At 37.2% G+C, this 13,002-nt stretch overlaps 1 protein-coding gene across 1 annotated transcript in view; it reads right to left on the reverse strand.

The window, feature by feature from the left end:
- Positions 1 to 3,881: 3,881 nt before the first annotated feature.
- LOC135213546 (palmitoyltransferase ZDHHC3-like) overlaps positions 3,882 to 13,002 on the reverse strand; it is a 33,769-nt gene continuing 24,648 nt past the window's right edge. Inside the window, exons 5-6 of the mRNA XM_064247508.1 lie at positions 8,771 to 8,882; positions 3,882 to 4,263 (exon numbers count right to left, since the gene is read on the reverse strand). Of these exons, the coding sequence (XP_064103578.1) occupies positions 4,117 to 4,263; positions 8,771 to 8,882 (259 nt within the window). The 3' untranslated portion in view covers positions 3,882 to 4,116. The remainder of the gene's footprint in view (positions 4,264 to 8,770; positions 8,883 to 13,002) is intronic.

Below are 13,002 nucleotides of genomic sequence, written 5' to 3' on the forward strand. Positions count from 1 at the left end.
CCATGATGAAAAATGTACTTAATTACGAAAATAATATGAAAATACAGTAATTAGTAAATATTTCTCTAAGAACAATTCCGCGAACATGCAAATTTTCTGCGAATAACGTGGAGGTTCCACACAAAAATCCGCAAATAAATGAAGCCGTGAATCCAGAACCATGAATAGGCGAGGGTCAACTGTAGACTTATATCATTTCTATGGCTGTCAAGAACAAATACCACAATCAAATCGCTTCCAGGCTGGCAATTCTTCCAGGAAGGTTTTGGCAATCCTTCCAGGAAGTTTCCAAGTCTCTTTAACAATATTACAAATCCTTGTCACTAGGCTTATCAATGACAAGAAATGACAGTAGTACATATATAATGTAGATAACAACCTATCATCATTAAGTAAAATATGTTCCAAAGGAAATAATATTTAAGTAATAAAGTTGCAAAATTGGATAAGAAATGGCACAGAAATGCCATATTTTCTCTGTATCCATCAGGAAAATTTTATCAACTCTTTAATAGTTCATTGTTCTATCTGCTAGTTTCCAGTGCGAATCCATGAAACTGCTGACTCACCATTATTAATAAAAACCATATAAAATATTACCCAAAACTAACACAGTATCGAAGTTACCAAAGGAAAAGGGTTGCCACTGTGATATCTATGTAGTAAACAGATCATACATAACAAATGTGTAAGTGGTGGGCTATGGATGAGACAATGAATACCATAAAAGAAATTAAACTAACTTCATGAAGAATGTGAGGAAATATAAAATATTACACCAACAAACAGAGAGCTTAAGAGAAAAATGAATCAACCTATAGCTCACTCATGCCATAAAAGCAGATATGAGGCTACCCAAACCATTGCACCATAGGATACAATGCCATAAGCATTCAGACTATAAATAAACCAATCTTTACAAATCTTTATAAAAAAATTACCATTTGGATTCTGTTCAACTTATTTAATAGAAATTTATTTCCTTTCTTTGTCCCTCAATCATCAGTTTAACTCTGAATTTTAAAATAAGTTCTAAAACATAAAAATATGCTGCTTCAATACCTCACAAATCTGGTGTTCACATTCCAGTTAAAAATTGCTACTGACAGCTGTAGTATTTATAAAAACACAATCTTCACTGCCCTCACCCTTTCCGGATGCATTAATAATTTTGTTTATCTCTTCTTTTTCTGCTCTTCAACTTCTATTTTTATAATCAATTATCAAAAATGTATAGTGACAAGCATGTGAATAAGAGTTTGTACTATAATAAAGAAAGAACAATTTATTCCAGCAAGACCTTTTAATTCTTCAACATTTTAGTTTTTACTGTGTCATGGATACATGCACTTTTCGTTTTAGATGGTTTCCTGGTTCTATTCACCTTCTAAAATCCCTTTTGAAAGGAATAAATTTCTTCAGCAATTATGAGATTTTTTGTTGTAATTAACAGTGCAGAATATGAAAGTTACATGTGCTAAACAACTGTAAGCTCTACAAAGTTCCCTTAATAGCTTAAACAACTGAAAATTCTATACAGTAGAATGATGTACCACATGCTCTTGAACATTAGTATGATCTTTGTAACAACTAAAATCACTGAAGTTCCGTTGAAAAAAAAAATTTTGAACAATGCTGCTCACACAAATAACTATTTCATTATCACTTCTTAACTGAAACCTAAAATATGACCTTCAAGCACACCACAACCTTTAGCTGATGGAAAACTTATGGCCATTTTTCTTTTTCAATAATCACTGCCATGCCAAAGAAACTGGCTGAATCTTACTCCCTCTTCCTCATCCTTAGAGCACCCAAGATCTTTCAGCCAAGTATAGTGGACAGATTAGGAACTCAAGACCACAAAAAATCCATCTTTACAATAAATCTACAATCATGAATAGGAGGCAAAGCCTATAGACTGTAAATTTGCTGCATCATTAAAAACATTTGTTTATACATGAAGCTTAGCTTAGCAGCTAAAGAGGCAAATGATGGCAGTTTTACGTGCAGGAGTGGTTTGGTTAACTGTCTGCAAAATGTTTTGATAAAAAGTGTTCACATTGAGTCGCAGATATCAAATGTCATTTACCAGTTCTAATGGCATATATCTACATTTACTGGTAGAACCTACATGTGCTTAGGTTTATTCAGCTGTTCTGTGATGAAAAGCAAAACCTGTTAAGAAAGAAACTTTCCCAAGAAACAAGGCTGGGCATTTCATACCTTGTACATTACGTATTTGGTAATCTTTCATGTTTTGAAGTTCACTGATATGTCAGCTTCAATAAAACTTTATTCATAATGTCAACTTCAATAATTGATTATATCTTCAGCTAAAGACACACCCCTTCAATGTTATTAAGATAATATGGAATGCACACCAAAACATAGCCATCATACTGACAATGATCTTAAATATCATGCTACTATTTTCTGTCACAGACAATACTATCATCATTGGTCATAATATAGATGTTGCAGTTCAGGAAAAAAACAAATAGTACAGTATTTACTGCTTCGCTTTCTCCATAAACCTTAGGTCTCCCAGATATTTGCTTATCATTTTGCATTATAGTAAAACTTCCCTGTACTGATCAGTATTCATGAAAGTACAATACATTCGAGCGTACATCTCACTTAACCTGCATTCCTTTTACAGATACTGCATTTATTGTGCATAGATGGAAAGCCAAGATAAGCTTCACAACACCACAGAAGGGAGAACAAAAGAGAAGATAGATGATACCAATGTAGATACGTACAATGAATATCTGAGATTATGCTTACCCTAAGTTTTGACTTCAACTGTTTACAACCTATGAAGGTCTAAACAATGAACAATGTAGTGTCATGAACACTGACAGGAAGGTTCCATGGAACCTGCCAAAATACTATCAGATTTGAAGATGAATAGTTCCAATGAGTGCCATGTTATTTAGATAACCAGAGCAATAAACCAGTATCCACTTCTCCAAACAAGGAAATAGGTCTGAGTACTGAAAAGGGAAAACTTGAAAATACAAAATGAGAGTGAAAATGTGGGAATTTGAATGGTACGACATTAAGTACAATAAATGTCAGATGTGATAACCACATACTATGCAGTATATGCTTGAGGAACTTACATCCCTATAAATGATGTACAAAAAGACCATTACCTATCTATAAACATGAATGCTGGAAATGTTCAGCCAGTTTACCCTGATGTTATGTTTGGGTACTATGTACTTTTCCTGCAGAGAAGCAGAGTTGTATTTCAAATGACTATGCAGCTCTTTATCAGATTTTATTAAACTTAAACTACCCTTTTCACACTACATTAAAGATAATGAATTGGGTCATGTATTTAACTTTAATTTCAATATAAAAAATAACTTCCAGCAAACTACTTGCAGCTGTTAGTGACCTTACTGTAAATTTTCTACTTTCAAAAGGAAAGTACTAACCAAATAGATCACAGGTTTGCAATGAGAAATTAAAATATATTCATGCTACACTGGCATCCACTCTGCTCTGCTATACAGTACTACTGTACAGAATAAAGTTTATCCATTAAACTTCCAACATCTGCAGTTGTTTTTACCACTTTTAATACCATTATTCATTCAAACATTCATACCCCCAAAACAAAAAGGAACTAATAATAATCCTGTTAGACCCTATGGTCATTGTATGTTTACAACTTATTCCAAACATACTATACGGTACAAAACAAGAGGTACGTACACTGCTTAAATGCAAAATCTTCGGTTAAATGCACTAATTCTGGCCTCACAAATACCAAAATAGTTCCACGAGAAAGAACCGAGACTAAATTTAAGAAATACATGTAAGGTGCAGGTCATTTGCTGGATATGAAGATATTACATGAAAACAACTTACATCTACTATAAATAATACATGCAGTATGTATTAATTTTTCAGGTGACAAGAAACAAATAAAATTTACACTCACAACATAACAGACTTTGGTATTCCTTATGAATTTGCCCAATGTTAGATGAGATGTCAAAAGTTTGACATTATATTGTGATCATATGAATAATGGAATAACTTTTGAAGTACAGTAACTTAAGATACAGGATTTCAAACATTACCAGTGTAGGATGATATTTAAACTGACAGACTATAAGATGCCTCTGAGTTAAAGGGAGCACTTGTGCATGGAAAAACCCACAACAGCGGATGGCTACGTCCGCATACTTCCCTGAGGAGAGCTGTCTTGGGACGACGTGCTCGGTAAGGGCCTTGCCGCTTCACCTGACAAAAAATAAGTCTTCATGTCAATTTCAAATTTCATGCTGTGAGGTAAATACTCAAAATACAGTACAGTAAATAAAAAAGAAAAACGTAATTCAATTTATACATGCTCAAATAAAAAAAATACCTTAAATTAATACTACCCAATACATGATTTAATACAATTCTTAATGCTTCAGATAAAATTTAGCCATACTCATGACTTAATTGTTAGTGAAAGGCAGATGAAAAGGATGGTGAAAATTTCATTGAACTACCTAAGCAATAGATAGCACATAGATGAGACTTCAATCTAGCAAGAGAAAATTCAAGCTTCCTAAGAATATGGTGTTCATTAGGAGGAAGTAAGTGGAGATAAAGGGAAATATGGAAAGAAGAGCTTTCACTTATTAAAAAAGAAAAAATAAATTTATAAATATATAAAAATGTATAAATGTATGACAACTGCAGGGCCTGGAAGGAGGGTACTTTCAGTAAGAATTAAGATGTTTGCATAAAAATTATACTAATAGAACTTTGTGTGACACTATTTGCAAACAGCTAATTGTTAACCCTTACAAATTTTGAGGAAAGCTGAAACTCTCCAGTGGAAAAATTACCCAGTTCCAGCTCACCAGTTAAGAGCTTGATGATAAATCTGTTTTTCCTGATGAGTTACACCACCACCCACAAGTGCAGGAGTGATGTTCTGCTTAACAAGAATGTGTGCAAAACTATCGAGTGCTCATACCCTTCGAAGGTCCCTCCTCTCCCTCCATTTGCCACTTGACTTCTATCAGGATGTTTATGCGGCAAATGAAAGGTCGAGTAACTTCTATGGAAGTTGACCAAAGTCTCCCTTTTTAAATGTTATAGTTACCTTAACAAATTTTGCATGCCCTGTCTATGACTTCAGAAAATAATACTTCCTGCATTGCCCTGGTTGTCATTTCATCATCTTCACTTTAATTCCAACCAGAAGAATATCAGGTGATAGAAGAATATCAGATGATAGATCACAGCAGATCTTCTATGGAAGCAGAAGTAACATGAGTAGATGATAACCTGGAGGTTTCCTGAGTTCTATAAAGCATGGGTGTCTCAGGACAACACCTCTTATCACAGCTGGGTATGACTGCTGCTCCTGAGGACAGGATATCACTACAAGGTGGGAGCAAGAAATTAGAGGAAGTTCCTCTAAGAAGTGTATTCATTTAACCCTACGCCGATTGGACGTATTAAACGTCGATATAAATTGTCTGTTGGGTGCCGTTGGACGTATGGTACGTCGATATAAAAAGTTTTTTTTTAAATTCGCGGAAAAATAGGTATAGGCCTACTAGGCAAAAACTTTTGAATCCCACGCCTTGGGGGATGCTGGGAGCTCACGGATCAAGGCGTTGTTTTGCTTACAATCGTTACGCAGATGCACAAGCGCGAATTTCTTTCTTATCGCACTAAAAAGTATCAGCGACACATCTCAGAAATTATTTTGTCACTTTGACATAATTTTTGCACCATTTTAAATTAGCCGTTACATGGAGTATTATATATGAAAATGTGCGCAATTTCATGTAAAATATAACAAAAAAAAAACACTCATGGGTGTAGATTTTATCAGTTTTGAAATATTTTCATATAAATAACGATAGGTGCCAAAATTTCAACCTTCGGTCAACTTTGACTCTACCGAAATGGTCGAAAAACGCAATTGTAAGCTAAAACTCTTATATTCTAGTAATATTCAATCATTTCCCTTCATTTTGCAACAAATTGGAAGTCTCTACCACAATATTTCGATTTATGGTGAATTTATGAAAAAAACTCTCTCCTTACGTCCGCGCGGTAACTCTTCCGAAAAAATCATAAATTTTTTCCTCCGATTAATGTAATGTTTGCACCATTTTAAATTAGCAGTTACATAAAGTTTTATATATGGAAATGTGCGCAATTTTATGTAGAATACAACAACAAACAACCCATGGTTGTAGCTTTTATCAGTTTTGAAATATTTTCATATAAATAACGATAAGTGCCAAAATATCAACCTTCGGTCAACTTTGACTCGACCGAAATGGTAAAAAAATGCAGTTGTAAGCTAAAACTCTGACTATATTCTAGTAATATTCAATCATTTACCTTTATTTTGCAACAAATTGGAAGTCTCTAGCACAATATTTCGATTTATGGTGAATATATGGAAAAAAAAAATTTGTCCTTACGTCTGCACGATAACTCTTCTGAAAAAAATCTGAAATTTTTTCATCCGATTTTCGTAATGTTTGCACCCTTTTAAATTAGCCGTTACATAAAGTTTTATATATGAAAATGTGCATAATTTCATGTAGAATACAACAAAAAACTATCCATGGTTGTAGCTTTTACCAGTTTTGAAATATTTTCATATAAATAACGATGTGCCAAAATTTCAACCTTCGGTCAACTTTGACTCAACCGAAATGGTAGAAAAACGCAATTGTAAGCTAAAACTATTACATTCTAGTAATATTCAATCATTTACCTTCATTTTTCAACAAATTGGAAGTCTCTAACACAATATTTTGATTTATGGTGAATTTATGAAATAAACTTTTTCCTTACATCCGCGAGGTAACTCTTCCGAAAAAATCATAAATTTTTTCATCCGATTTTCGTAATGTTTGCACCATTTTAAATTAGCCGTTACATAAAGTTTTATATATTAAAATGTGCGTAATTTCATGTAGAATACAACAATAAATAATTGAAGGTTGTAGCTTTTCTTATTTTCGAAATATTTGCATATAAATCATGATAAATAGAAAAATCCACGTTTGGTCAACTTTGACTCTACCGAAATGGTCAAAAAATGCAATTTTAAGCTAAAACTCTTACAGTCTAGTAATATTCAGTCATTTATCTTCATTTTGAAACAAATTTGAAGTCTCTAGCACGATATTTAGATTTATGGTGACTTTTTGAAAAAACTTTTTCCTTCCCTCTGCGCGCGGATTCTCTGCCGCAAATCTCCGAAATGCGTACGTCGCATTCTCGTAATATTTGCTCCATTTCATATTAGGCGTTTCATAGAGTATTATATATGAAAATGTGTGCAATTTCATGAAGAATACAACAAAAAATAATTAAAGGTTGTAGCTTTTCTCATTTTTTAAATATTTGCATATAAAAAAATATATAAAAAAATTCGACATTCGGTCAAAATTAACTCGTCCGAAATGGTCGAAAACTGCAATTGAAAGCTAAAACTCTGACAGTGTAGTAATATTCAATCATTTATCTTCTTTTTGAAACAAATTGGAAGTCTCTAGAACAATATTTAGATTTATGGTGAATTTTTGAGAAAAAAATTTTTTTTGTCCGCACGTTACGAATTCGTGCATCATTTTGTGATAATATTTTCTCTGTGTTGCTTTGATCGTTTTACAATGTGTTATATACCAAAATAATCACAATTTAGTGTACAATACAAAGAAAAATATTAACTCATTAGCTTTAACCGTTTTTCTCACAGCGCGATTTGAATACAATTATATATGAAATTTTGTTTTTGCGCTATCATATATCGCACTATTTATATATGATAATATTTTTTTTCATTTCTGATGGTTGCATACTAAACTTCAGGCAATGACAAAAAAAGGAGCCAAAAACGAACTAATAATCTTGAAAACTAAGCGCGCTGTGATTTTTAAAAAAAACATTTTTTCCGCTTTGGCGCTCACTCCCAGACCCCCCTAGCATACGGGATATGATTTTTATTATACCCCTTGGCGTTAAAGGGTTAAGAGGGCTTACTTTCCTGCTACAGTTGACAGGTGGATATTCTCAGTGTAGGCAATGGCTGTGGAGAATTAATTGATATTTCCATCACCAGTCACAACTCCTGGGTATCTTTTAATATTCTAAAGTTGACTGCCATGAATATCAATGAAATGGTTGATAAACAGCCATGACTAGAAGAAATACATCTAGAGGAGCTGAAACAAACATCTCTGAGACAGTCATGACTTTGGATAACTCTTTCAAAACACTCTACCTCAGGGAAGCATGAACCTCTAATGGGCTATTACTATATGATTCATGGGAGAAAGTAATCATTGGTAAGTACACCAAAATTATATGTGACTGCAACCAGAGGTTACAGGGAAGATTTACTGGAAGAAGTGATAATAAAAGTTAGGCCAGCTGGGTAGGTTCACAACAGGAGAAGCTGTGGAAGCAAGTGCTGATGATGTTGAAATCAAGTAGTAGTTGCATGAATTACTAGCACAGATAAAAGTACCACAGGATCAAATCTAAACTCAGGTATGGGTACAGCAAGAGCTGTTGAAGCACATAAATCAAGAGAAACAGCCAGAATGGATTGGAATTTAAAAATTATGCCAAAGGCCAAGGACTGAGACAGCTGAGGTCATTCTACACTAAAATGGAAACTGAGAGTAAAAAGGCTTTGAAGGTGTAACAGGAGGAAAACCTCACAATTGCACCATGAAACAATTATAATAGAAAGAAAACAACTGATTCTTACCTGCTCAACTGCAGTTTCATCACTCAAGATGGCTTGCAACTGATCACACATGATTGCTATAACAAATAAACCAAACAGGATACTCTCCATGCTCAAAATAACGGAATGTAATCTGTAAAAAAAAAAAAAAAAAAAACCTTAAGAAGAAATGATAGTATAGATACAAATGCACAAATAATGAGCATTGACTTGTATGGGCATTTTCAAAGGCCTTCTTTAACTACCTATTTCAAAAGAAAATTAACCTCAACATTAAGCACTATATAGAAGGGCTAGCAACATCTATCTTTGCTAATGTTTTTCAGCAGCTAAAAAATAAGACACTGAATATATGGCTGACAACAATAATAATCATTGAAATATGATATTGTTATGATACAATAAAGTTTCATACATACTTACCTGGCAGATATATACATAGCTATCGACTCCGTCGTCCCCGACAGAAATTCAAATTTCGCGGCACTCGCTACAGGTAGGTCAGGTGATCTACCGCCCTGCTCTGGGTGGCAGGACTAGGAACCATTCCCGTTTTCTAATCAGATTCTCTCTTCCACCTGTCTCCTGCGGGGAGGCTGGGTGGGTCTTCAATCGTATATATCTGCCAGGTAAGTATGTATGAAACTTTATTGTATCATAACAATATCATTTTCATACATTCAACTTACCTGTCAGATATATACATAGCTGATTGACACCCTTTGGTGGAGGGCAAGAGACAGCTAACTTACTGACTAGACAGGTAAACAACATATGTTGTAGGTATAAATAGACCTTGGTTCCTACCTTATTAGATGGAAGACTTCGTGGCTACTGCCCAGGAGTCTGCTTCACCTCAAGAGCCTTAGCGAGATAGTGATCTGTGGCCAAGAGTTCTTGCTGGTCTGTCGATGGGGTCTTATCCATTTACTCGGCAGAGCCTAACTGGCATTTGTCAAGGGGTGCTAATCCGCTTATATGACAACACGCCTTCTTTAAGGAACACACAACCGATCCCGATCACCCGATCCTAACCCGTGTTAGTTCTAAGATTGCTAAGAGTCATCCCCAAACTCTTAGCAAACAACCACAAACTCGATAATCATACATACAAAATCAAAAAAGTTTTGTACCCCTCTAATAGTCAGTTGTCACTCGATTTCCTAATGAAGAGAAGTGAAGGCCGCCAGTGCGACATCTGACACTCCCATGCACAGGAAACACAAGAACACATCCGACAAGAGGGTTACGTACACATATTTAAGGATCGGTGCTCTCTCCTTTACCCAGAACCGTCTGTGCTGACACAAACGGACCTAGAGAAAAACATTTCTCATACGTCACTCGCACATCTTTTTAAGTAATGAGATGCAAATACTGAGTTGCATCTCCAATAGGTTGCATCCAAAATATTTTTAAGTGACATATTTCTTTGGAATGCAATAGATGTCGCGATTGCCCTTACTTCATGAGCTCTTACTCTTAATAGATTAAAAGAGACATCTGGGCAGTTCTTATGAGCCTCGGTAATTACACTTCTAACAAAGAAGGCCAAAGCATTTTTAGACATAGGTCTCTTGGGGTCTTTCACCGAGCACCATAGACCATGTTGTGAGCCTCCCAACTGCTTCTTTCTGTCCAGATAGAATTTCAGTGCTCTAACTGGACAAAGTGATCTTTCTATTTCTCTGCCTACTAGGCTAGTAAGTCCTTTTACCTCGAAACTTCTGGGCCAGGGATTCGAACGGTTCTCATTTTTGGCAAGAAAAAGAGTCTGGAATGAACAAATCGCAGAATCTTCTTTGAAGCCAACTCGTGACTCGAGGGCGTGCAACTCACTGACCCTTTTAGCCGTAGCCAGAGATAGCAGGAATATACACTTTCTAGTGATATCCCGGAATGAAGCCGTATGAGGTGGTTCGAACTTTTCCGAGGACAGAAATTTCAGAACCACATCCAAGTTCCAGCTCGGAACCCTAGGTTCTACTGACTTCGACGTTTCAAAGGAGCGGATGAGATCGTGCAAATCTTTATCATTCTTCAAATCTAAACCCCTGTTTCTAAAGACTGACGAAAGCATACTTCTGTATCCTTTAATAGTTGGTACAGAGAGATGTGACTTTTCCCTCAGGAAAAGAAGGAAATCCGCAATTTCGGTTACAGAGGTATTGGAAGAGGACAGCTTCTTCGACCTACACCAGTTTCTGAAAACTTTCCACTTCGATTGGTACACTCGCCTAGTAGATGATCTGCGGGCTCTAGCAATTGCGCTTGCCGCCTTGCGAGAAAACCCTCTCGCTCTGACAAGTCTTTCGATAGTCGAAAGGCAGTCAGAGCAAGAGCGGGTAGATTTTGATGGTACCTCTCGAAGTGGGGTTGTTTGAGCAGATCTATCCTGTTTGGAAGAGATCTGGGGAAGTCCACTGTCCACTCCATCACCTCCGTGAACCAAATTCGGGATGGCCAATATGGGGCTATCAGAGTCATCCTGGTTCCCCTCGAGGCCACAAACTTTCTGACTACTTCCCCCAGTATCTTGAATGGGGGAAAAGCGTACACGTCTAGCCCTGACCAGTCCAGGAGAAAGGCGTCTATTGCATAAGCCCTGGGATCTTCTACAAGGGCGCAAAATGTATCTATCCTTTTGGAGAGAAACGTGGCGAATAGATCTATTTGCGGTTTCCCCCAAAGATACCAAAGGGTCTGACAGACTTCCGAGTGGAGGGTCCATTCTGTAGGAAGGACCTGGAACCTCCTGCTCAGTCTGTCCGCTCTCACGTTCCGCTCTCACGTTCCTCTCTCCTTGAACAAATCTCGTTAGGAGAACCACGTTCCTTTGATTTGCCCAAATCAGCAGATCTCTTGCTAGTTCGTATAGGGCGAGAGAGTGAGTTCCTCCTTGTTTCTTGACATAAGCCAGAGCGGTTGTATTGTCGGAGTTTATCTGTATTACTTTGTCTCTGACTATCTGCTCGAAGCTCCTTAGCGCGAGGTGAATCGCAAAGAGCTCCTTGCAATTTATGTGCCATGACACCTGCTCTTCCGACCAGGTGCCTGACACTTCTTTGGACCCTAAAGTCGCACCCCAACCTGTCTCCGACGCGTCTGAGAACAATGTCAGGTTTGGGTTCCGTACTTCCAAGGATACTCCTTTGTTTTCTTCTAAGGGGGTCAACCACCACCTTAATTGTTGTTTTATTTCTAATGAGATTGGAAACGTGTCCGAGAGCTGGCCTGTCTTCCAACTCCAACTGCTTCTCAGGAAGAACTGAAGCGGACGGAGATGTAGTCTTCCTAGAGGAAAGAACTGTTCGAGCGAGGAAAGGGTCCCCAGAAGGCTCAACCATTCCCTCGCTGAAGTACGCTCTTCTCTAAGAAGTTCAATACTGTGGCACAGCCTTTCCTTATTCTCTCTTGAGAAGGAAAAACTCGAAAACCCCGAGAATCCATCTGAATCCCCAGATAGACTACGTTATGGCTTGGGACCAACTGAGATTTCTCGAGGTTTACGATTAATCCTAATACCTTTGTCAATTCCAGGATTGTTGACAGGTCCTCCAGACACTGCTTTCCAGACCTGGCCCTGATGAGCCAGTCGTCCAGGTATAGGGAGACGTTTATCCCTTTCATGTGAAGGTGTTTTGACACATTTTTCATCAAGTCTGTAAAGACTTGGGGAGCCGTAGATAGGCCGAAACACAGGGCCCTGAACTGATAGATCCTTCCCTCGAACATGAAACGAAGGTACTTCCTCGACGAATGGTGAATCGGGACATGGAAATATGCGTCTTGAAGATCTAGGGACGCCATCCAATCTCCTTGACGGAGAGCTGCAAGTACTGAGGCAGACGTTTCCATGCTGAACTTCTGTTGTTCTACGAATTTGTTCAGCGAACTTACATCTAGTACCGGTCTCCATCCCCCGAGGCTTTCGCTACGAGAAACAAGCGATTGTAAAACCCCGGGGAGCTTTGATCCAGTACCAGCTCTATTGCTCTTTTGTCCCACATCTGTTCCACCATTTGACGAAGAGTATCCATCAGAACAGGGTCCCTGTATCTGGCGGACAGTTCCCTCGGTGATGTTGTCAAGGGGGGCATGTCCTTGAATGGGATATAATAACCCTTCTTGATTATTGACATCGACCAAGGATCGGATCCTATGTCTTCCCATGCTCCCGCAAAGAACTGTAACCTGGCTCCTACAGGTGTCTGGAGGAAAGATTTCTCATTTTCCCTTCTTAAAGGGACGGA

This window comes from Macrobrachium nipponense, chromosome 43 (genome assembly GCF_015104395.2).
Source record: "Macrobrachium nipponense isolate FS-2020 chromosome 43, ASM1510439v2, whole genome shotgun sequence".
Classification (NCBI taxonomy): Eukaryota; Metazoa; Arthropoda; class Malacostraca; order Decapoda; family Palaemonidae; genus Macrobrachium; species Macrobrachium nipponense.